Consider the following 26,696-nt stretch of genomic DNA (forward strand, 5'->3'; position numbering starts at 1 on the left):
CCATGCTGTCTGTGCGCTTCCTGAGCTGGTTAGTAGAACACGTAACTTGATTTGTACCATATGTAATGACTGACGACAACTCTGTGGGGTGCTATTAAACATTTATTGCCAGGAGGACGGGAAGGTTATATATCTCGCTCGGAGCAAGCTGCCTAGATGCTTGTTCCTCATGGCAGGGACCTTATGTGCTTCTCCTCCTTCTCTTACACTGCTGCTGATCGGGAAGCCACTGCACTTGCATCAGGTCTCCCCAGTGTGATGTGGGTGGGAACGTGGGTACCGTCTGCGTGCAAAGACTCACGATGCTAGGATTTGCCAACAGGCGAGCACTACAGCAGTCTGAAGAGGCATAAGGATTCTTAGGAAAATGTCATCTGCCCTCCCTTGCTCCCTGGCCCTGCTCTCCTTCCCAGCTCTTTTCTGACTCTGATACTTTCTCCCCATGTGGCTGGCTAGGATGAGGGAGGGTGAGCAGGTGCAGTGCTTGTCAAAGAGCCCAGCCTGGGAGGCCTGGAAGGGCAGGCAGAGCGCCGCACAGTGCTTTTTGGCAGCGGCAGGACAAGGGAGATAGAGCAGTGAAATGTGTGAACAGGTCAACGGCTGGAACAAGCATAAAAGCCTCATACAGGCAGGATCTGCTGCTACAACCTCCCGGCTAAGGCCAATGGCAACAACATTTTAGGTTAGGCAGAAGGCCAGGAGTCTTTTCCAATTAGTAGGGTGCTCTGGTGCACGGCAGAGAGCTCTAGGTTAATTTTTAGAACTACCTACCTAGTGTTTAGACCGCACTATGAAACATACAGTATCTACTATTAAATATACCACGTTAGATTTTCAGCTGGAGCTCAACCTTTTCTCCCTATTTTTATATTTGTAATTCTTCCTAATTTTTTCTACCACAATTATTTGTGAAAGCAATTTTATTTTACCTAAATGAATAACTACCTAATATATGAATTCTTGGCAATAAAGTGTGCCCACAGATAAGTGCAGGTGCAAAAAGAAGGGACAGACTTTAATCTTCTGGCCACAAAATTTAATACATATGTATGTTTTTAAATACTCCATTCCACCAAAAATGTCTCTCAGTTGTTAAGGCTCTAGGACTTAAAGTTAACCAAAACAGGGGAAAAATAAGACAGAATCAGTGCATGACAGCCACTCTGCAGTATCTAGGGAACGCAACAGAAGGGCCAAGGTAAAAGTACTGTGGCTTTGAAACCCTGCTCTAACTAAAAATTTTCTGTATTTACGTACAACTTAAATTGGAGAGGCCCTGAGCTACCTACACGTTATTAGTTCACTTCCCTTGAGTCATTCCCGTGCGGACAGTTACAGCCCGCTGGGGCAGTGAGTGACTGTAGCTCCTCTCTGTTTCTAGTTTCTGCAACTGCTTCATACAACAAGCTGAAAACAATTGTTTTCGCCATGACACATCTGGAAGAGAATTACACACGCAAATACACAATGTTCCTGCTGCCTATGACACTCCCCACACATGCACCAACATAATTCATCTTATTTGTGTATCCACCAAATACGACCACGTTTTAGATCTTGCTTATTTATTCAATAATTATATTTCAGTTCCCAAACCACTGCACGATTCTAAATTTGTACTTATCCTTACTCTAAAAATAAATACGAAACCTTTTTTCCTTTCCTTTTAAAAAAAGTACACTTAGGACTAAAAAAAGGTCCTCTTATGGGATAACTGGTATGATTTTCAAGATTATAGACTTAGTAGAGGAATGCAGCTGCCACAGTACAGCTTGTGCATCTGTACAGATTTGTATTTAAAAGCTGATGAACAAAAGCCACATGTTGAAAAACTCTATTTTGCTTGGCCTACTGTCAGCGATGCCTCACCATTCTCATTTCCCCCAAAATCGTTTTTACAATCCCAAGATGCCCATAAGAGGCCTGGAACGCAAACTTACCATACTCTGGCTGCTCCTTGGACTCAAACGTCCGGTGACTGGGGGGATGACTATCCCACCCACCGAGCGGGTTTAGGAAGTTGCTGTCCTCAGTAGTGCTGTCATACTTGTAGTCCTGGTCGCCGCTGCTCATGCGAGTCAAGGTGGAGGACCTCTGCCACCAGTTTCTCCAGTCAGGTGATGGGACTGGCCAGCTAGGCTTGCTGCCCTCTTTCTGCAGATCCTTGTCTGTCTCGGCGTCAGGGCCGTCCACCACTTCAATGGTAACCTATGGGATTCAAAAGAGACCAGCCTGTCCGTCAGCATCCCCTCCTAGTCAGTGGGAAACTTTCTATACAGCGAAGACAAATGACTGGTGTTGCCTTGCAAAGGGCTGTGTAATGCTGTAGGGTTAGCATGTTGTAAGCCATATGTGGATTACTGAGCCCAGAGATATGCAGCAGCTGAGTGATTCCTTCTGCTACCTCTGCTGAATCAGACCTTGGAACAAAGGCTAGGAAAAATCCCACACAAAATCATAACCCGTGCTGTGCCTAAAACCTTTGCAGCAGAATTTTTTGCCTTATGAGGAAAAGATGTTTAAACCCAAACATGTATGACCAGGAAAAAGAAAAACAAATCTATTACACTGGGGCGAATTTGAAGTAAGCACGAAGCACACCAGCCTGTTCCAACGACATGGATTGACTCAAGACAGGACTAAGTCCACAAGCGTGAAGGTGGACAATGCAGCGCGCAAGGACTCTGCTGGGTTTGCACCTGCCTTGCCCCCTTACCGCACGGCCTCCTCGCAGCACCAGCCTTTCCACCACACAACGGTGTGGGTCCTCACCACTCTGTGAAACCACATCTGCCATGGTGAAAGCCAGCAGCTCTTTCAACCGTAAGCCACTTGCTGAAGTAGATCCTCTTTCTGTGCTGGAGAGTACGATATACAACCTGTTTATGGTTTCTACAGAAGCCTGGAGTCAAGATTCAAAGTTTGCTGCCCAATTCCCTCGCAGACATTATGAATGTAAATACACTCCTGCATAGGGACGACCCTTGATTACTCCCTTTCTGTGCTGAACAATGTGTAATTATGAAACTGTTGGATAAATACTGTGTGTGCATATAGGTGCATTAGGTAGAAAAAGGAACTAGCCATCAGAAATCAGGGCTGTCCGAGTCATGCAAGTGTAGTGTGGCCACAGATAAATCATAAAATGCTCTGATGCTTCATGCTAATGTGGTTCAGTGATTACACTGGACTGACTAAACAACTGTGATACGGCAGTGACACAGGTACACCTATAACATTTAATAGAGAGAAATTCTTCATGCTTTATAGATTTACAAAGCAGTCTTTCATGACAGGACTCCATGGAAGTCATGTGTAAACCCAGGAAAAACAGAATAACGTACTGTTATGCTAAAAGTCATTTACGTGGCTCTATGAATTGTGTTTTGGATAAAAGGTTTGGTTTTACGCAATTGTTGTTAGTATAAATCACAAGACACACAAGAAAAAGAAAGAAAAGAGTATCTGTTTTTCTTCAGCTACCTGTGGTCCACAGAGTGTCACATAAGACAAAACAGAACTGTTGCCGTAGCTCTGTAGCTGCAGACACAGCTGCACAGACGAGACAATGCCCCCACAGCCTTTTTCGAAGAAAGGAAATTTTGCATCTGCTTCACCCTTTGCATTTGACCATAGACCAAGCCATTGACATGAAACAACTGAGGCTACTAAGAAGCTCCACAGGGAGAAAGAGCAAGAGCAAGAGAAAGTGCAGTTGTCAGCCTAATAGCATCTTTACACAAGAGGTATTTTACTCCCAGCCTAAATATGGCATTGGAAGGATTACTTCATTAAACCTCAGTTTCTACAGACCAAGAATTAAACTGGATTTCATAAGTTTGAAAACATCAGGGTTAGTTCAGGGATTCAAAATTGTTGTATCTATCCAAGTAAAACAGAGTTTTCACAATAAGCAAAAGGAAATAAGTAGCGTTACTGTCTGGCTAACAGTGTGCACTGCTGGCCAGTCGCGGGGCTTTAGTACTGCCCGCGTGAAAAACAGTATGACTTTGGTAGCAAGTATTTTTAAGACCACATGAACTTTGTAAGGAATGACTCAGCAAAGTGGGGGAAAAAAATTAATCTCATAAAAAAAGGCAGGTAGCACTTGATAATCATTCCATTTGCTTTGGTGATGTGTAGTTATATGACAGTGAATCAGAATGAACTCGCATTGTTTCAGGCAGGTACACTCACTCAGGATGCCAAGTCAGTTTAAGTAAAAGAGGGTTTGCAGGGACAGAGAGCCTTCTGTTGCCGCACTGCGGAAGGAGGCAGGTGTCACGCACAAACTTCCAGGCTCCTGAGACCTCATCAAACCTCCAACAGCACTGCCGCTAACTTTCAAGACACGTCTGCGCAACCAGCTACCCCACTTCAATCTGCATTTACTACCAAGGAGGCTTATTACAAAGGCCCTGAAAATGAGTTCTCCAACAGACAAGAACTTACCCTGCAACCAAAACCTCTTACACCTGGCTTAGAGCTGGCTAACGTCGAGCGCACCGGGAAGCCACAACCCTTTGGGGTGACCCAGCGCCCAGGGTAGGCACGCTTGTCAGTGGCAGACGAAATCACCCGGTACTTCTGTCAGTGATACCTGGGCAGGGCAGGAGTTCTTCCACTCTGTCCTTTCCTCTCCAGCATAACCGTAACTCACTTAGCGGTACTACAGTGCTTTGTCATCCATGAACCAAATAAGAAGTTGAGACCCGAGACTTTATTCCAATTAATCATCCCTTTGTCTTAAAAGAGAAGAGAGGTCTGGGGAGAAGACGTGTCAAGAGAGATCCACCCCACCGTAAGCAGGATTTTAAAAATAGCCTATTTAAGAAATGAACAAAACAAAAGCAAAATCCAATGTGGTTGTCTGACACGCACCTATATTCCTCTCCCTGCTGCTTTAAGCTTTGATTACCAAGTTCTTTCTTTAACGTGGCAAAAAAAAAAAAACATAGGATGAAAGAAATTCTAGAAAGAATTCTGGGATTGTCTGAACTGCCACTCTTGGAAATGAAAAAAAAGATTACTTCAGTTGAGTCTGGTTCTGTCTGTTTTCGGGGACTCAGCTATGCTCTGCCAGCCCCATTTAAGTCCAATGCACCTTCCAGAGGCAGGGAGGAAACCAGGGAGCAATCCTAATAATCCCTCCATGGTATCATCTGCAAGTTAGGGCAGAGGTGCAAGAAGAGGCTGCTGCTTTGGGCGAGCAATTGCTCCCCTCCCCCAGTCTAAAATATTGAAAAATCAACACTCATAGAATTCTTCCCAGCACTTACAGTTAGCCTTAACAACATTAACCTATGACTATACAAATACAAATATGCATATGTGACACACAAACATGTATCTTGTTTGATGGGTTTCTATAATGGGAGTTGTTTATAAAAAGGAAGAAAGAAATCAGATCTAGAACTAGAGTCATTAAAAAATGGGCATTTAAAGCAGCTCTGGAAAAGCTTTCATGCGTGTAACTACTCCAACAAAAACAGGTTCTCTCAAAAATTAAAAAATGGACCTAGTTTAGTATTTCTATCTTGGACAATGTTTTAAAGACTTCATTTTCTCTCATTTCATCTTCCAGTGATTATCAAAACTATAAAGGATTTTTTTTTTTTCCCTCAAGCTTCCCAAAATGTCTGTGGTAACATGGCTCTTGTATAAATCCACAATCATCTCCAGAAGTATTCAAACCTAAAATTAAGCCACTTCTTTTACAATTCTGTGAGCTACAAATAAAGATGTTATGCTAAAAATTGTTAAAAACAATTGGCACAGGTACATTAAAACAACTGATTTGCAGTCAGTTTCTAATGAAAGAAATGTATCAAGCACAGATGTCTTGAAACACCAACATCCAATTTTCTCCTGGCCAAAAATATACAGAAGATAAATATTATCCCCGCCTGCTGGAGTGCACAAAAAGTTCTGTGTACTTCATCCTGTTTACTGAGACACTGTTTCTGAATTCACTTAATGGTGTAAACATTGCCCTAAGCAACTGGAAGATTATGTTTCAGGAAAAACTACGCTTGCAATGTTGTGCAAGTAGTGGGTTCTATGACATTTCTGTCCCCTGTTTCCTTCATGCAACTAATGCAAATTTGCAATGCAGAACTTGCCATTCCATAAAGGTGGATATGTGCAAGTCAGCAAGGAGGTAACGATAATCGCAGAACAGAAATGAGTTCACTATAACGTACTGAAATAACAAATTTAAGTTTATACCACATAACAACTTCAGTTAAAATGGTATCAGTAGCGACACCAATTTACTTCTAGTTATGACAGCTCACTTAGAACAGTTTTCTAGACCTGTTGAAAGAAAAGTGAAGGACCCTCAACATTTTGCAAAGAAGACAATGTAACTCAAAACCTGCAATTTGTATTTAATGTTGGCAATCCTAGTTGCACTTGCTGATAGATTCAACTGAACCCCAGAATTAAAAATCTGGTCCAAAACCCAGCTCTGAATTTTGAATTCTGCAGCGAGCTCTTGTTACACCACGACATTAAGAAATCTGTGCAGAGGTAGTATCAGCCCTGAAAGTTTAACCATGGCCCTCTGGCACCCTGCTTTGCCTGGACCAGTCTCTCCAGCTTGCTGAGAGAATCAGAATCACAGAATCATAGAATGGTTTGGGTTGGAACGGACCTTCAAAGGTCATCTAGTCCAACCCCCCTGCAAGGAGCAGTCGCAATCCCATGACTCAAAGTGAAGATAATAAGCACAACAGATTTAATCATATACTGTTTTACTTCAGTTTTCCAGGGCACATCAACATGTTCTCAGGACAGGAATCCTACCTAATGCTGCACAGTTTCTACTTGGAACCTGTCTCCTCATCCAAAATTTTTAACACACCCAGGGGAACTGGAACTCACCCAGCTGTGTTTCAGGTATACTGGCGGTGAAGCTTGATCAAGATTCAAGTTCTCTGAAGAGCATCAAGACCAACAAAATGTCCTTGCCTGACAAACAGTAAGGAGTTTTCCCTTTTCTGCTCATTTGTCATGGCGTCCAGCACTGCTAGGAAAGCAACAAAGCAGCAAGAGAACAGAGAGCAGCTCCCTACCTGTTACAGTGCACAAGCCTGTGAAACTGGGAGTAAAAAGAAAAGGGGAGCGACAAGAGCAAGACTTCAATTGCAAGCTGAAGCACCTGGCTCCAAACAGAGGATGGGCTGCACAGGAGAGCTAAGGGGTTGTAGAAGGGTGGTTGGAACAGATGAGAAAAACCCATCAGAAATGGAAAATAAGTATGTTCCTATACACCTCCCACGTTACTTCATTCTGTTACTCAGGGGTAAGAACAATTCTGTCTTACTCTGAACAATAACTCTGTCCAATTGCAAGGTCTCCGTAGGCATCCCTTGGCTACTTCATCAAAAAAGTGCAAGCCTATACAAAAGGGATCTTCCACTAGTGAAAGGAAATCCAACAAAAATGTGTGACCAGTTTTTGCAATTGCCTTCTCATCCAGAAGTCTTCCAGGCATTGACAGAACTGTTAAAAAGGCAAAAATGAAGAAAACAAAATACCCCAAACCAAACAGCCAGCCTTTGCTCAACAGCAGCTACTTGCAGTTACTCTCAAACAACCAGTATGGAAACAATGCTAAAGTATAAAATGCTACTTGAGATGATGGGAGATTTTACAAGGCTGGAACACCACAGAAAGACCAGTACGTGTCATCCTGGTCTTGCATGCAAGAAGTCAAATTGAATTTGGATTACTGCAGCTTCAACTGTTGGTTTGGAGGTTTTTATAGAAGACAATCCACTAAGTATATTTGATTATCACCTGATAAATAGAGTAGTACCTGGGGACATGTTAATTTTCTGAATTCCTATGATGGTGTTCTGATATCCACCACTTCCTCCATGAAAGAGGAAGAGACCAGAGAAGGAATGGCCATAAAGAGAACTCACTGCAGTATCTTTTCCACCTGCTTTTTCAGGCTGAGTTTTATATCTGTTTATTAGGTTTTTAAAATTTCCAGGTACAGTTTCTATTAAAAATGTGATTTTTGGTCATGCAGGTTTGTACTAGTAAAAGGGAAAAGAAACTGTGGGTCTCTGAGAAGTAAATGTGGCCATTCTGCTAGATTAGCATACAGGCTTTTTTCTCCTTTCCAAGCTCACTGCCCTAGGAGGCCTTTAAAATTAACACCCCCAGGATTGTAACTTACAGAGCCCAAAGCCGTTACGCAAAAACAAAAATGAGGATCGATTCTGCTCTCACCTGCCAAACAGCTGATGAGAAATTTTCAAGTCAACAAGCGTCATTATTTGCGTTCAGGTCAGTATGGTGTTTAACAAGCAAGAATTCACTATAATCCTATTTTTCTCCCAAAAGAGTGGGCCACCATTTACAACCTTTAGGCAAAGAAACAAACTTGCATTGATTCTGTAATGAACTGATGGGAGTTTTATCACCACGAGGCCTGACCTGCTACAGGACTGTCAACCACAAACTTAATAAGTAAGCAGACAATACAATGCAGAACTTAGGGAGTCTCTTTCTGAAAGAGCTGATCCTTGTGCACAAGAGCTCTGGGACTGACGTTGCCCAATGTTTTCCAGTTTACAGGACCAGGCTTCCCAGTGCTCCAGGTCCAGCAAGACCGCTGACACAGTTGGCTGACACATTTCCAAGATCAGGTGGTGGAAAAAGAGGTCATGGCAGAGGCCGTTACTGTAAAGACAAGCCAGGGAAATGTTTCCATCTCATTTATCTATTCCCTGGGTCTAAACATTAAATGCTGTTCCCAATCATGGAAGGTTTTGGTTTCCTCCTGTCCTCCTCTGTGGTTCAAACGCTGTTCAAACAATGATGTTACTCTATTTACCTCATGCCACAATCTGGGGCCCCTACAGCTTCCCTGCCTTCCCTTCCTAAGGCTTTCTGGGAGTCTTCTCCTAGCGTGAGGGACGTGTACAGCCATCACGTGCTGCACATGGTTACTACCCTGGCCTGGCAAGTATTGGACTTGCACTTGATCCAAATCTGCTCAGCTTCTCAACATTGCAAGCCATCTATGACATAATGGAGCGTCAGCCTGGAGACAGTCTCTCACCAACAGATCTATTATATCTTTATGTACGTACTTCCTAGACATATCAAAAGGATGGTAATTTTGTGGGCTGGGGGACTACAAGAAGCCAGGAATTAATTTAACCAGAAAACCAATCCTTATTAGCATATTGTTTTTATAAGGACATCTTAGGCAGAACAACATTTCAATTTATTGTTTTGGTTAAAAAAGACTGCTTATTAATGCCAATTTTGCTTTAAGGCTCTGAATTAAAAACAAATCACTCATTTTTTCCTCTTTCTAATCCTTGAAGTTTCAAGATGCAAGTGGCTTGTAAGAGGCCATTCCAAACCCAAGAACAGTTTGAGGAATAACATATAACAAAATTTCTTGCAGATAACTTTTTTTTTACTGTGCAGAAATTAACTCTAAGTCTTGGTTCCATACAGAGGACCACATTTTGAGTTGCAACTTAAAGGTTTGTTCTCTTATGACCTTTGGGGATGGCTGAATTTTATAATAGCACACCAAAAGAGCATCTGTTCACAAACAAATTTTGCAACAGAGAATCGAAACCAGAATTTAAAATATCCATTTAATAGCAACAAAGAGAATATGTTCTAAAATGGCAATAGCAAAAATGGCTTCAGTATCATAAATAGGTCGATATTGATACCCACGCTTATGCAATCAACACTATCCAAAGAGAAATTCAGGAAAAAACTAAAATCTGTGCATTCACTTAAGACAAACATTATATGATATATTTAATACATATATTATGTTACAGATCATTTCTATTCTATTCTATTCTATTCTATTCTATTCTATTCTATTCTATTCTATTAATTCTGTCTTGGTGCTATTGGTAGAGAGACAGGATGTTCTGACGGGATGTCATGGAAGCAAGGCTGAAAGTTCTCTTGGTTCAGTAAAATAATTTTTTGCAGTTCATAAAAAATCACACATTGACATAAATTTGTACCTGAATGTTGGGATTCTGCCCATTGATATCTGCTTTTGACAGGTCAGGGAAGTTTGGGAGATCCAGGAGGAAAGATCTGGGTCCATCTCTTTGCAAGGACGTATGCCCGTTTTCCTGCCTGAATCGCTGCTTAGGGAATGGCCGGTGGGCAGCCTGGAGATCAGGGTATTCTCTTCTGTCCTCAGGGTTCAGGGTGAAGCTGCCTTCAGGAGAATGGTCATCTGCAGTGAGTGTGTTCTGGGGAAAAAAAGCAACGCGGTATAACAACAACTGAGAGAGTGTGCCGTCCTGCCAGTGTTCCCCGTCTCCTGCCAATGATGGCTGCAGAGTGTGCACAGAAATGTTTACAGCGTGCAGCCCCATGGCTCATTACTGAAACACGCAAGAATTATGACCGGTATTATCTAGGGTGCTCAGGAGTTTGACATCTGACTTTCACTGAAATGTACTTAGTTACAGCAGTGCAAATAACAAGGAGACCTTATAGCGGTCTTCCAGTACCTCAAGGGGGCCTACAAGAAAGATGGGGAGAAACTGTTCAGTAGGGCCTGTTGTGACAGGACGAGGGGTAACGGTTTCAAAATACACGGAGGTAGATTTAGATTGGATATTAGGAAAAAAATTTTTACAATGAGGGTTGCACTGGAACAGTTTGCCCAGAGAGGTAGTGGATGCCCCATCCCTGGAAACATTCAAGGCCAGGTTGGATGAGGCTCTGAGCAACCTGATCTGGTTGGAGATGTCCCTGCTCCTTGCAGGGGGGCTGGACTAGATGACCTTTGAAGGTCCCTTCCAACTCTAACCATTCCATGATTCCATGATTCTGATTCTAAATCTGTAACCATCTGACACAAGAGACAACTGAGTCAGACTTGAGTGCGTAGCTTTCACGTTCCTCTAACTCTCCAGCCTCGTGGTGAGAATCTGCACATGGACAACAGCATCTAACTGAAAGCAAATCTGGATTCATGAAGCTCTGAAGTAACCCTAGGTTACTATCACATTAAATGTGTCCCTAAAATGGTGACAGGTATCTTTATTACAAATCATTTCAATTTGCTTTGTTACAAAGCGGAGCAAAACCGCTGACTGCCAAGTGCACATTGAAATTTATGGTATGAAAAGATCCCACTGCTGAACTGGCAACCTCCCCCCTCTCCCTCCTCAGTCTGCAACAGCTTCCATCTCATCGTCTTGTGTTCCTCACCCTATTTCTCTGGTCTTGAACATCTGAACCTTCCCTCCTCTGGGATCTCATTTTCATGTTTGCCTAATGGTGGGATTGAATTTCACCGAGCTGTGGGTCAGCAGTTAATGCCTTTGTTATTGTTGAGCGTACTTTTGGGTTTTGTAGTATATTACAGCAGGCTGCCTTCGAACCAGTAGCACTGCTGCCACTGCCTTTGACCTCACTGAGGAGATAACATTTAGCATCAAAACACCCGCTCCCTGGGTTAGGACTGGCCTGGGGACTTGGGGGGAAAAACCAACAGAGAAGTCAAATCTTCTTACGGCCACAGAAAAATGCATGGGGCAGATTCAGCACAGGTTTTGCTTTTGACTCAGCTGAAAAATTTTAGGCTTGAGGTCTTAATATGACTGTCTGGGGAGCTTTTATTTTCAGTTCATAAAGAGACAGCGAGCATGGAGAGGGTAAATGTTAAAGACCTATCTTTTAAAACAAGCACAATTAAAGTGGAATGGCCGCACGTGGTTCTGGCTCTACTGAAGCATGTTTTTGCCAGCATTTCTGGTTAAACGCAAGCTCTGTCCAGATCCCCTGGCTCAAATTAAGCTAGCGTACCTTTTGTTAAGCGTGCAGATAGATGACAGTCCCAATGCCTTTTCTCTTCTTTCGTGTTTATTTGCTTAGAAGGCTCTAAATTGACCTTTGAAGAGATTTTACAGTACAGTCTGTGCCCATTACAGGAAAATACTCAGTGAGTTAAATAAACTAAGATTTAAGAGTCAATCTAGGCCTAAGTGACATCATCTCAAGCAAAAACTGAGGTGGTTCTTCTCTCCCCTTCTTGCTGCACCACATTTGTAAAGAGCAAAACCAGGTTTAGCAGAGTGAATGTTGTCTTAGTGTTTTCACGATCAGAATGGTTACACTCTGAGCACGCCAAAAGGGCACTTTTATACATCTACCTACAGCACAGATGCAAAAAAGTTCATTCTGAATTAGTGTGGGCGTGCAGTCCTAAAAATGCGTGTGCTCCTGAGAGTATGTATTGCTTGAAGGCTAAACAAGAAAGCTCCTCTTTGTGTAAGACCAGGTAGGGCTTTCAAATGCCTTTGGTGGGCCACCCATTAACACACCCCTCATTCAATATAAAGTAGAAAGCAAACCACACAGCAGGGAGCTCTAGAAAACAAAATTGAGGGCCACTCATCTAACTGCAGGTTCCTTACCCATGTGCTAGTGCTTTTACTTAACACTTATCAAACAGAATTTAACTGCAAACTTCTAGGCGCATGAGGATTAAATGGCTTCTCAGTTATGTCTGACTAACAACAAGGTGTAATTGGGCTGTTATTAAATTACTTCAGAAAAGGGCCAAAAAATGTGGTACTTAACTATTTTTTTTCTGGGGTATCACGCTCATAATCTTACCTTTATTAAAAATAAAGTGATATTTTATTAAAAAATAATAAAATTCCCACATACAATTTCATACTTTCCCTATCTGCCTGCCATTTCAGCAGTACCTTGATTCTCCACATGAACACGCTGTACAGCTAGAGAGCTGGGCAAGGACCTTAGAGACCGACACTTAATTCTCCGATAAGACTCGCTGTGTCATCTCTGCAGGTCACGGTCTCGCTGTGCCTCGGTGGGGATAACTGCACTTCCCTTCCTCACTGTGATGTTTGCGGGGAGCTCAGCAACTACAATAATAAGGGCTATATAAAACGTTTTTAATAGTGTAAGACAGATGGGATATCACATGGAGCTAGTTAGAAAATTGTCATGGTGAAGTAACGACATCAGGCTGATCGGGCCCACTACCAAGCTGCATGGGGCAGGGACTGTTATTAACTACAGACTGAACGAGTTCGGGTTGTTTAACGTTAATAAGAAAAATGGAGGGGGATACGATAACTGCAGCAGCAAGGATGAGGATGAACCACTCTGCTTGGCCAGGGTGGACACGATTGGGAGGCTCCACGTTAGGCACACATTTCCAATAGCAGCAACAGCCAAGCTTGAGAGCAGGCTTTTGGGGGCAGAACGTGGAGTTTGTCTTTAGAAGCAGGGCTGACTAATGCCTGGCAGGAGTGTCACAGGTCAAACAGTGTGTCCTCTGCCTAAAAGCAGTGTTATCGCTTGCAGCCCCTTTCACACGAGGAGAAGCCCATGCTATGCCTCCTTGGGGCTCCTCTGTCATCCTGCAGCACAGGCAGACAGAAACGCTCCATATGCAGGACCATATTCAGGTATCTGCTCACAGTACCATGAGTGAAAGGCCATTTGTTTGCAGTTACTAAAATGAACAGAATGCCTACTTTTTAGGTAGATAATTCTTGAAGTAGTGTCTAAGCTGATTTGCGCTATTATTAGAAATGTGTATTTCTGGTAAGAAGATAAAAGAGGCTGCCATCAGTAAAAAGTGAGCTTGAACAGCATGTGAAGAGAAGAATCTGGACTCCCTCTGCTCTACTGCACCAACTCAGGCAAAGGATCTTCCAACGCTAATCTAGCAGGAAAAAGCCTGTCCTTACAGCATCCTTCCTGAAGAAAATGGGGTTTGTGTTCCAAAGCTAATAGATGAATTTTTTTTTTTTTTTTTTTTTTTGCAGGGGAGAGTGATATTCTTCTTTTATTACTTCTACATTATTTCACACGATTATACTTCATACTATTTATTTTTAGGTGTACACAATTTGTATTCCCAATTGCTTTTGGGAAAGCATTGTCGCTTGCCTTCCTTTAAAAGCTGTGTCTCTTCATTCTGAACCACTGACTCAGTTTCTTTGAAGTGCTGACATTTCTAATTCAGGCACACTGGTTTCTTACTCAAACGATGCATCTGCTCTAAATACTTTATGACAAATCGCTTTTTGCCCTTCATTTAACAGGATTATTCACAACTTTTAAACTTTGCATTAAGACGATTTTTAAGGGGTTACTCATGCTTGCTGTCAGCCACAGCTCTGCTGCTCCATGGGATCAGCTATTAACAGAAGTTCCTAACACAAAACCAGCTTAGGATTTGTGAGTGTTCTAAGTGTGGACAGTATATAAGGGCAGGAACGTATGGTTCATAACTGTGCAAGAAGGCGACGAAACAAACCCTAGAGAATCTGCCACACTGTCTGTACTGCAGACAAACTCACCTCGCCACATCCATCACTGAAAAAGGGCGAGCAGTGGTTCAGTACCCATCCATGTCTTTGTGTCCATCTACAAACCAGGGAAGAGCAATTCCCAGGGATTTCGTGAGGATAACTGACACTGATAACAGTGTTGGTGGTCCAGGTGGGACTTGCACTGTGGCTGGGTTGAAGACATCAAGAGATAAGCCTGCATGCAGGAAAAATTTCCTACTTGACACTGCAGTTTAACTTTTTGATAATCAAATGGGTGTTTTAACTCCCTCCGTTGCCTTCTGATTTTGTTTCTCCCTCTGTCATGTTAGACATTAGCTGCAGGGAAGTGTACAATTTCTCTTTCACACAGAGAAATTAAACAGAAATAGGAACTTGCAAAGATACCAAACTAGGGAAAAAGGGAATTTCTCAGTATTTTTAGGATAGGTGCGGAATCCATCTCACTCCTCTCTTCCTTATTTTAATCCCATTTCCAGTTCTGGAAAAACATCCATCACAGAGAATAAGTGAGGAATGATTGGAGCTACAGAAAATATTCTGGAGCATCTGCTCTTTCTCTGTCCTTCACACTTCTTACCTTCCTTCATTTACCCAACTAAAAGCACACTTGCAAGCACTGCTAATTATGGAGTTGAAAGAATTCTGGAAAACTGATGCAACTTATATCCCTAACAGCTCCCAGACAGCAAGGGAATCTATTACCAAATCCCTGCTGCAGCAACATTGCTTTTTTTTATTTCTTGTATACTCCTTTGAAATATCTTGTAAAATGATCTTGACAAGACGTCTTGAATTGAAACCCGACAGTCTGTCAATGCACTTTCATGATGCACCTGTACAGCATCTTCAACCACCAGGAACAAGGAACGTTTCTTTATTAGGAAACTTCACAGACGCTATAAAAGATTATATTGCTATCAGAGACAAAATGAGGCCTGGGGCCTTCACAGAAAACCATTACAGCCATTAGGACTGGTTTCATTTCCCACCTGCCTAAACAGATTGTTTTGATTTTGAAGGCTGTCGTGTGTTTCCAGGTTAGTGCTAAATGATCACTTCAAAATTAACTCGTCTGGGGAGGCCGAGTAACACACCGGGATACTACATGAGACTTTCACCTCTGCAGATCCAAGATCTGTAATGAACCTGGGTGATCTAATTCTTGGGGTTTAGTTATTTTTTTCTCCATCATGAGTACAAGCAGCACAGGACCTAGCAGAAGAGGCACGAGGACAGTGTTAGGTAAGCAGACAGTGAAGCTGACAGCTAAAAAGCATCACCAAGATACACAGAGAAAAATTGATTTTATGATTAATGCCACATACAGTCCAGGCAGTCAGAAGACCTTTCGTCTGTTCTTTGCTCTCTCTTGGCTTGAGTTTTTGCATTCTACAGGCAAATCGCTTGGGTTCATATTTAATTTCTGTGTGATCAGCTGAAAGAATGCAGTGGTACTGAGTCTCACAGCTCAGTTCATTCCAAGGGGTCACTGACGCATCTCCAGAAGAAGTCAGACCAGAGGGGTGTCACACCAACCACTCAGCTACTGGGACACTCTCATTTTCTTAAAACATGCTTGTCCCTCACGTTCATGTATATCAACGAAGGGAAAGGCCTTACGTATCTTTAGAAAGCTACACAAATTAATTGTTGCAATACTGGCACGTTTTAGATATTCACTCCTCATAAATAATTTAAAATGGACTATACTGGGTTGCATGTACACAATTCTTTTCACTATGGGGCTTTGAAATATAGCAACTGCTTTAAACATTGTGTAAATAGGAGATTAACCATTGATTACAGTTGCTAATAAAAAAATAATAACAGAGTTCTGTTTATCAGGGTCTACTTTTTAATAATTCTCTGTTTAGTCCAGCAAAATTAGAAGAATGATATTGCAGCCAGTTCTTTCTAACTTGCAGCATGTGTGATTACGTGGCTGTGCAAAGACCAAACCCAGCCATCCCACAGGGTACTGCTAGGGAACACGTCAGCTTCAGGGGCTGTACGGCTCCTGAAGTGATTTTTGCTTCTGCGGAGAATAGGATGGAGTCATAAATACTGTGGCAATTACGACAGCAGGAATTCAGAGTAGACATGCCGAGCCACTGCTGGAGCAGAGGTCTTCTCTAGACAGCTTAAATGTTGGGTGTCAGTTAGGCAGTGAAGTGCCTGGGACACCCAAGGAGATACCCAGCCCACCACAGCGGATTTGCTGGTGTGCACTGAAATAGCTCTCAGGAGCTGTGTACAGCAGAAGCTCAAAGCACTTGGGCACATGAATCTCAGAATCACAGCTTTCGAATTTTTTTTTTTTAGTAAAAACTTCTAGCCCTCATAGCTACACAGAAAAATCTTGAGAACTGAACACCCAGACAGGACTTACGCTATGACTGCAGAGATCCCAGGGTGGTAGTGGGGAGGCCCCCTTCACCTCTAAGGTCTGGAAGTCCCAGACTGCTCCTTTGAGGCACATGGCCAACACTACGACAGGACCCTTCACAGTGGAGGAAAAGGCTGTTGCCTTGTTGAACCACCTGATCTGATACATTCCGAGGGCTGGAGCAGCCCTACAGCCATTCCTCTCCTACTGAGCCCCTGTATTCACCTGCAGTCCTCAAGCTTTGGTCCATCCTTCCTTCAGTCTCTGGTTGGGAGTTTCTCTCACCAAGCTCCCTGTATCTTCCACACCATTAGTAAACAGTGGGTCCACATCTGAATGGCTCTGGTAGACAATATTTTTCCCTCTGAGTTCAAGGAGAAAACCAACCATATTTTACTTGGATCCGGCAACCTTTTACTGCATGTCGTGGACACGCATTTCACAGCACAGCTACTTTTTATGCCCTGTTCTTGTAGTTCTTGTTTTCCTTCAGCTGGAAAACGCAAACAGTGTGGTTCAGCTTTAAGGTGAACAACTGCCAGTTTGTATAAACACTTTGATAACAAAAAGGACTTGGTGATTACAGCCCAATGTCAGCTGGATAAAAACAGAGGCCCTTTAGCAAATTTTCTAACATAGTACACGCTGGTGCTTTGTTCTTCAGCAGATACTCAGCCATCCATGGGACAGTGAAGCGCACAGAATTCAAACCATGTAAGGCTTTGACAGATGTTCAGTGCCAAGTTTTGCTTGTAGGCAACAGATATTTACAGTTGCCTGCGCTGGCGGTAAACATCTAAATGTTCTTCACGACTCTGAAGACCTTGGAGCTGGAGCTCGCCATACAGGACGTACAACTGAAGAGCAGCCCAACTCCTCCACTCCAACAACCTGTGGTGCCAAAATGCAAATTCTTTGAAAGTTCTGATTCTTTTCAGGCTCTATTAAATACTTACATAAAGTCAGTAGTATAATAAAGCTTTAAATAGAATCCATTTATACCATGGCTAAAGTCAATTAAACGAGTGTAATCTCAACCATCATTTGACATCTGCATCCTAATTTACACATCGGATTCCAACAGAATGGGAAAAATCTGCCTTAAGTGGCAATCAAGCCCGCGAAAGCAAAGGAAATCCAGAATATTAATACTTTTTGTACACAACTTTTTGGTCAGGCTTTGCAGGCCAGCACACACAGAGTCAGTGTAAATGAATGAGAACAAACATGCATCTGAGATTATTTTCATGGGCTTTAAACTAGGCCCTTTTGCAAGTTTATTCCACTAAATCACTATGGCTAGGATTTCACTAGGTGAACCGGCTTTAATAAATGAAGTTTTCTTCTCTTCCTGGCCGAAAGAGTAACTTTACTTGAAACCTTTTCAATTTCCAAAGTTGCCTTCAGCTGTTAAGTTTCCAAGAAACAGCTATTCCCAGCCTCTGTGTCTCCCTCTCATATGCCACTGAATATCCACCCTCCGCTTTCAAAAGCGTCTGTGACTCCGGCTGTGTTAGCTGGCAGATGTTTTTAGAGACTAGAAAGTGTTTAGTCCCTGCGGACTAAAAGTTACATGATGACTTCACCACATAAGCAAAAGCTAATAACGGGAAAGCAAGAAAGCAGACAAGTGTTATATTCCAAAAACATGGTGTTTCCTGTGCTTCTGGCAATACTACTTCTGTGCCTGAAAAAAGGCAAATCACTCGAGTCTTGATGCTCAAAACATACACAGCATCGAATCACTGCGAGATAATTTACTCGACCCTCCCTCGGCTGCCTTCCCACCAGTGCTCATTTTACTTCTGATGGAAGTTAGAGGGTGAAGGCAGAGGAAAGGCAGCGGCTGTTTACGTTCAATATCCATGCACCAACTGCACGCCTCTCTGGAAGGGGTGGTTACGACACCCAGGAGCTTACAGCAACACAGCAGCAGAAATCTGAGCGGCTGCCTCAGGACCACGCACCTCTGCTCCTGCAGCGAAGCCATCTTTCATGCCTGCGTGTAGAGTTCTACTCTTCTCCATTTAGAAAACTTCGGAGACTGATACAGGAGCAACTGGAAGTCATTAGCATAAATGGCATCTGTACAATAACGATCTTATTTGTCTATCACGACGTTAGCAGCGGACATTATGCCCTCTCTCTACATCTCCGTGAACTGCCCTAGTGACAGAAGAAGAGAAGGAAAGGAGAGGAAGCAGATAGACAGGAGAAAGGCCTCCCTCCAGTGACACTATGGGGAAGAAGAGCAAGCAGTACGCGCGACAAGACAACGTGAAGACCCTTCTCTCTTCAAGAGGGGAGAGAGAAAGGATTTGCCAGGGGGAGAATTGTGGCCTTTTCGTATTATGAATTCTACACATGTATATATAAATTTTCTTGGAACAGTAAGGGAGGGGGGCTATTTCCTAGAGCTGATTAAAGACGCATGACTCGATTTTCAATTTCAAGCGACTCGGGGGGCATTCCAATCGACTGCAGACAGGAAATGAATACCATACATGCACTGAACAAGGCAGATGCTTTTGAATCTGACACTTACGTGAAAATATCTTCATTTCTGTCTCCCCTCCGCCCCATGATCACTAGTTAGTTCTGAGCTATTTTTAGGACAAATGGTTTTATTTTTCAAGCTTGTTATACTCCTAGCATGTGCCTGAAGCCACCCAGACGCCACTGACAATAAACTGCAGGGAGCAGGCCAAATGCATCTTTCGATTAGTCCCAGCAGCCAGATGCAGCAGCAAGGTAGAAGAGGAAAGATAAGCTCTTCAGGTTTGAGATACCCTCACCTCCTCTGTCAGAGGAGCAGAGACAGGACCCTAGCTGCTACGCCAGATCCCAGGGAGAGCTGCTCCTGTACGGACAGAGATTCCAAAGCGCATCCAGCAGACGCACGGCAGAGCCGGTTGGGGGGGCGTTCCCTGGTAGGCTGTGGCACGGGACTCACTTCCAGCTTGAAGAGATAAACACACATCTTTTCCCTTCGTATGGCTCTTACTGCAATCATTGTCATGGGAGTGTTATGGGGTTTATTATGGGGTTTATAACCCAATTACAATGTAATTGCAGCTCCTTTTATGAATGGCAGCAGTGTGTATTGGGAAATTGGCATTTACAGTTCTTTTCCCCCCTCAGTCCATGTGTGCAAACACACGATCTCAGCTGCAAACTCCTTTTGTATTTTATTGTGGGAAGACTTAAATAGGATAAAGAAAGAAGAAATCAGAGGTGGTATTAATCTGGCCCTTTCTCTGACATTACGCAAATAATTCGTTCATTTTATTTTTATGTTAAGTAGTCACAGCGATATTCCTAAGATGAAAAAAATGATCCTCTTAGGAGAGAGACAGCAGAGGAAGAAAGAGGGATGGGTAGGTGAGAGCGGCAGCTTTGATTTACATTATTCAAAAAGCCAGTAATGCTGGATCAAAGAAGAGCAAGAATCAAATTCACTGCCACTGAAGGATTCAGCAGCTTTTTCAGAGCTATTGATCTCTCAAGGGCAAACTCTTTTAAACACTAGGTGTTGCCTCTAACTGGCCAGAACTCCCACCTTATACTGGCTAAGCCTCACGTAGCTTGCTTTCATCAGCTGGCATACTGGGAACAGCAGAAACAGTTAAGATACTGCTGTATCTGGGCCTGATGAAGGAGACATACAGCAGAGCGCAGAAATAGCACCAGATGTTGCCTTTTTAATGGCCATCATGGCTGATGTTAAATAAAAGAACAGATTCCTCACTGAAGAGCTGTGTGTTTGGTGACCACTGATATCTTGGAGTGCATCGTCTAAGGACAGAACGCAGTCACCCTGGTGAGAGCCCTGGGCAGGATTCGTTTGCTCAGTGCTGACTTGCTGATAAATTTAAAAATCACCTCATATTTTGTTGTGGGATGAAGGTGGGATATGATATCTAAGGAGCTACCACAGCTCAGCTGGCAAGTGGTGACTTGTTCATCAGTTTGCACTCACAGGTCTAACTGGAACACCCAGAAGGCACACAATCAAACCCTAAATCAAGTCCTGAACTGTCAAATGCCCTACAGATTGGCATCTTTCTTCCTCCCTTCGCTTCCTTGGGTCAGGTGTCTTTGGAGTCTGGTAGAGAAGCTTCCAGGTGTTCTGCCTTGTCAGGACACTTCAGGGTCATGCCTTAAGCAAGAGCCACTGGAACTGGGTGCAGTAAAGTAATTTCCCCTGGTGCATCTCCAGATGGTCTCCTAAGAGCTGCCCTTGGGCTCCACTTGCACGGAGCTCATTGCTGCTGCCGTTGTCGGGTCCCTGGAAACGCTCCATTCGTCCTGCCTTCCACACCTGCAACGTTATGCACAGAGCTACAACAGCGCCTCACAGATTATCCAGCTCTTTCTAAACTCTCCTCACAATTAAAAGTCTGTCCACTCCCACCAGCACTTAGTGCAACTTGGTACCTTACACATTTTCCTGGACGACCCTTTTCCTTCTGCATGTTTTGATCAAAAGCCGGCGCTGCTACCATTTAAATGCACATCAAAAGCTCCAGGACTCTACGAGGCTAAAAAGTTCATGTGAAACCTTCGGCACTATTGTTCCAGGATGCCTGAAGACACAGGCATAGTGCGGCTGCCCTAGGTTCCCTTTTGATATATATTTTCACAAATGTTAGACATATACATATCAACCCCTCTATTCTTTCCTAATAAAAGCTTGGACTCCAAAGCACAAGATGAGGAATAGATACTCTACTGGCCAGCTGCAGCAAGCCTTTCATAAATAACACAACAATCAACCCCTGTAAAGGAAAATGATACTCCAGAAGCTCTATCCTGACATACATCTGTTTTCCTATTGTAGGAAGGAATAAGATAGAAAAAGTCAAATGCTGAAAGCCTAAACAAACTCTGAATTAAGAAGAGATGGTAGTAGTCATGATGGATGAATTGTAAACCACCTGCAAATGTTAAGATTGCTGCACTCTTCTGCAGACGATTGAGTCTACACTGCAAACCTCCAATCAACATGGACTGTGCTCTATAAAAATCATGATGAATGCAGACTTGTTTTTATATTATGGAGGTCCTAATCCTCCTCCTCCTCTGCCTTTGCTCTATTGTTACAACATCAAAGACCAACTGCTGGCCGAGATACAGTCAATATGAAAAGGGCGACCAGCAAATTTACTGCTTGACTTCATTCCCTTTAAATGGAATAGGCACCATGGCCCTTTTTCAAAGTCCAATCACAGACATATATCTTTTTTATTGGACATCATGTACAATAAAGTGAAGCTGTAACTTGGAAAAAAAAAATAGAACACCTTAAAAAAATCCCATGAGGTGAACATTCCTTTATAAAAATATCACTGTGGTTACGTGTTTTGAAAAACTCTGGGCACTCTCTGGTGCAAAAGGCAAGGACTGGCTAGGTTATAGTTTAGCTAAGATGCATACCCATGCCTGATATCTAGTTGGGTTAAAAAAAAAAACAAACCAAAACCCTAATAAAAAGTGATATATTTGAGACAGAATGCCAGTGTCATTCAAATAAACTGAAACGGCAGCATTCATGTCACAAGAATCATTAACTGCTTTGTTACAGCCTGCTCTGTGCAGTGAACCTTTACAGACTTCTTCAGCCCTGAGAATCTTAAAATCGGCGGCACAAAATGCCAACATATACGCTGCATCTTAAACAACTCCAGCCTGATTATGAGGTAGTTTCAGGAGACGCTTTCAGATGAGAGTTGTATCTGTAGACATTACAGACAGGGACAGTTTTAGTGCTTCTGTGTTGCTAAATAGATGCTAAATAACTTCTTGCTATGAAACTAAAAAGCGTACAAGCAACTCATACGATGTAGGATGTGAGCATACCAGGGCGTTACAGAATTCACGCTAGCTACCTATGGTTTTTATTTTTAAATAGATTATCTTTCAATATAATGATGTTTCTCTTTTAAATCATTTAAACTATTAATTCTTTTTGTTTCTTTGGGTAACTTGTGCAAACAGACATTAGTAAATATCTGATTACTAATGTTATATCTAGATCAAGTTCATACTGATTTTAAAATCCTACACTGATACATGTGGCAGATAAAAACCAAGCAAATTTATATTTTGGTACGCCTATAGTAATCTTAGGCGGCTGGTTCCAGTGGAATAATTTTGGTTTTCTCATGGCAAAACCTCCTGCTATTGGCTTTCTTCTAAGGCGAAAAAGATACCAAAGCTATATAACTAAATTTTGAAGCACCAGCTTCAAAAAAAAAGGTGTCTTATCGCTGGGTCCTCTTCTCTTCTCTTTTCCTTCCACTACGCTCTGTTGTCAGTCACCTCCTCGTTCCATTGCAGCCTACAGCACAGACCTTCTGGTGCAAGGACCTCACCTCCTACTCAGCCTTCCCTGGCAGCTACAAGGCAGGTGTTTCAATGACAGTGTTCACTTGTTCAATACCTGAAACGCCCAACTCAACGGGAATGCAAAGGCAAGATGCCTGAAGGAAGCTTTCTGGAAGTCAAAGCTGACCCATGGACAACACTAACTCCATAACTGTCCCTTAGAAGGGAGGAATCCACTTTTTTTTTTTAGAGTGCAACCGTAAACAGTGGTGGAAAAAGATGGTGTACATTATTCGGATGGTTTTTATAGACACTTACAGTATATTCATAATGGTATTGTCACAAGTACTGATCTCAGCAGCCATGCAGGCAAAGAGGAAATTTCAGTCTTGTTGAGGAAGAGGAATTACTGCAGAACAGAGCAGTCCAGGATTTTTCAGTGCGTATGAAACTAACAATGAAACATAATGGATGGAAAGGAATTCATGCAATCTGAGGAAAGCCACACGCCAAAGCCTATCTTGCCTTCATGGGTAGACATCCAGATTATGTGTGTTACGTGTGTATCAGTTCTGCAGAAAAACTGAGCTGTGAAAGATTCCAACCCAAGAGGAACTTTGGCTGGGTCTGCGGCTGACACAAGCCATTGACTCGTCTTGCTTTGTGAAAGTCAGTGGAGCAAAGTCAATCTAAACACACTCAGAATGGAGGTCTAGCATGGAAGTGTAAAAGCCAAGGACGTTTGAATTTCTCCTGCCTTTCAACATGGACTGACTCCACCAAAACTAGCGAGAGAAAGATTTCATCTCCGATTTTCCCTTCTCATCTTTATGAGCACTTCCGTAAGATTAAAAGCACTCAACTAGCCATTACTCTACAAGAGCTTAGGGGTGAACAACTCCAGGCCTGCTTCCATCCTGCTGACTGCTAAAAGGAGGAATAAAAAATTGTGACCCATTGCTGAGTTCACCAAGCACAGAAACACAAGGGCAAAAGGATAAAGGAATGGCTTACCAGTACCACTCACACCAGCTCCTCTGACCAAGTCTTACACAACCATTTTTCTCATATTTCAAAACAAAAGTACATGGAAATACCAATACTGATAACATTCTGCTTTTACTGATATATCAATGAGTTCACGACTCAATTTATTGGAAATGTTACTCATGTCTAAGCTTTGGACTCTGAATTTAGCCTGGCATTTTCTGTCTTCAAAACTTGTAAAATCGGTATCCTAGAGGCACAATTGGTATTAAAGTGCAACGGTAATCATCGCATCATTTAATGCTTCCTTTTGCAACTTACCAAAGCACTTTGTATTTTTCTGCTCTAATTTATCACTTCGTTATTCATTTGTGACAGTGCTTACAGCCTCAAATCAGGCCTGGAGACCGATTATGCTACACATTATACACAAGCAACAACATAACAACGGAATCTCAACCTCAAAGAGCTTCAGATTTTAAAAAATAAAAAAAAAAATAAAATGCATCAGTGACCTAGCTCTGCTACCACTGAAAAATAATGTTTTAAATAAGCATCTTTTATGGAGGCTATCACTCAGTCAACTCAAAGAGCTTTTAAGTAGCGTAGTCTTAAAGCAGACAGCAAGGGAAGAATCATAACCGATGCCAAACAAACCTGAACAACACGTGGTCAGAAGAAATGAGGCACAATTGGGTACCACCACACTTGTTTGCAAGGAAGACTGACAAAACACAGAGGAGCAAAAAGCAACCAACTCAGACGATCAAACCTGCTAAAGCTGCTAAATCTTGTCTATCGCTATCCTTTCAGGATATAAGTCCAAAGAAAAACTACATTGCTTCAATTTTTTAGTTTATGTTTGTGTAAGGAACACCTACATTGTCTGCATATGTATTTTAAGTATGCATGCATGTCAAGATTTTAAAGTGACCACTCAGAAGAATGTAATGTAAAAACAGTACCGCAAAATAACTTCCTTGTGCTTCTGTGCACTGCTACAGACTGATGACTGGGTTTTCAGAAGTCGTGTCTATCTCTGTCAGACATTATTTTAGAAAGCTTTTCAAATGTGACTAGTACATCTATGTATGAGTTTGGCAGGCACAGATAGCACAGTCTGCACCATTATGGATACTGCTGTCCTCTGCACTTCACTTTCTGTAAAGTTTTCAGATGCTGTGACACAACACAGCCGGAGTTGTCACCTAATCAATAATTCTTTCATTGTCCTTTGTTTTCTTTGAAGGCATTTTCTTTTTGCCCATTTTGGAACAATAAGGCATTGATAATTAATATACAGATGTAGTAGATATGCGCAGAGACAAAAGAACAATTGCCAAATTCAAAACATGGTCCTAAATTTACATTTAATGTAACCTGGACTGGTTACACAGACGTGTCCCCAGCAACAAAAGAATTCCACAGCAGAGCAAGGTGTCAAAAAGCTTAGCATGCTGAAGTACTGGGGCTGGGTTACCTATTAGCAGGTCATAACACGTATGTTAGTCACAAGGGAGTACACAGTGACCAGCTCCAGACAGCAAAATGGTGATGGAATTGTTGAAGTCATAAAGACAAACAGCAGAGTTTCAGCTCTGGGCCTCCTTTTTTTTTTGTGGACAGCTGGCACTAAGGAAGGACAGAGCGGGGAGTTGTGACAGAACGTAAGAGCTGACAATGGAAGCCAGAGGAGCGGAGGAGAGATTTTTGTGCCCGTCAGATAACAGCGAGGGGTCAGTAGCAGTGTGGTTGTACCGCTGCTATACGGCTGTTGTAGCTGTGATGGACCAGCTGTGTCCTTCCTACGCAGAACAAACGTCTCTTTACATGATCAACAAAGACCACAAAATAAAAGCTACTCCAGAACAAGTGCTGATTGTCCAAGTTAGATGAACCAACATAAGTACCAACCCAGCTCCTTCCATGATCTCTATGTACCCATGCCTTGTCTCTCTACTCTCATTGTCACCACAGGTTGGTCTAAGATTAGGTTTTAGACACTAAAAAGCTTGCCACATCGTACCCTGAAGGCGTGGTAGCTCCCTTCCACCAAGGATGCTTTAGTTTGCTAGGAAATGAATCAAAGTGATGATGTAGATGGTAGATGATGTCTGTTAGCTCGTCCCTTGTCCACCGATGCCGTAACCCCGTCATAGAAGGCCACCAAATTGGTCAGGCACGATCTGCCCTTGGTGAAGCCATGTTGGCTGTCACCAACCACCTCCTTGCTCTCCATGTGCCTTAGCATGGTTTCCAGGAGAATCTGCTCCATGACCTTGCCAGGCACAGAGGTGAGGCTGACCGGCCTGTAGTTACCCGGGTCTTCAGGCTTCTATGATGGGGTGATAGCATCGGTGGACAAGGGACGAGCTAACAGACATCATCCACCTGGACTTGTGCAAAGCGTTTGACACTGTCCCGCACGACATCCTTCTCTCTAAACTAGAGAGACATGGGTTTGATGGACGGACCACTCGGTGGATAAGGAGTTGGCTGGATGGCCGCAGAGAGTGGTGGTCAACGGCTCAATGTCCATGTGGAGACTGGTCACGAGTGGCATCCCGCAGGGGTCCGTGTTGGGCCCGGCCCTGTTCAACATCTTTGTCGGTGACATGGACAGTGGGATAGAGTGCACC

General features: G+C 42.8%; 1 protein-coding gene across 2 annotated transcripts in view; it reads right to left on the bottom strand.

Annotated features, from left to right (window-relative positions):
• Nucleotides 1-26,696, bottom strand: part of ISM1 (isthmin 1) — a 40,294-nt gene that overhangs the window by 7,265 nt on the left and 6,333 nt on the right. The window contains exons 2-3 of one of the 2 annotated variants that reach the window (XM_086744510.1): nucleotides 10,023-10,259; nucleotides 1,941-2,208 (exon numbers count right to left, since the gene is read on the bottom strand). In XM_086744510.1, the coding sequence (XP_086600636.1) occupies nucleotides 1,941-2,208; nucleotides 10,023-10,259 (505 nt within the window). The remainder of the gene's footprint in view (nucleotides 1-1,940; nucleotides 2,209-10,022; nucleotides 10,260-26,696) is intronic. The other variant, XM_086744511.1, reaches the window with a different exon arrangement.

Source organism: Chlamydotis macqueenii, chromosome 3, assembly GCF_036417535.1.
Source record: "Chlamydotis macqueenii isolate bChlMac1 chromosome 3, bChlMac1.mat, whole genome shotgun sequence".
In the NCBI taxonomy this organism is placed as follows: domain Eukaryota; kingdom Metazoa; phylum Chordata; class Aves; order Otidiformes; family Otididae; genus Chlamydotis; species Chlamydotis macqueenii.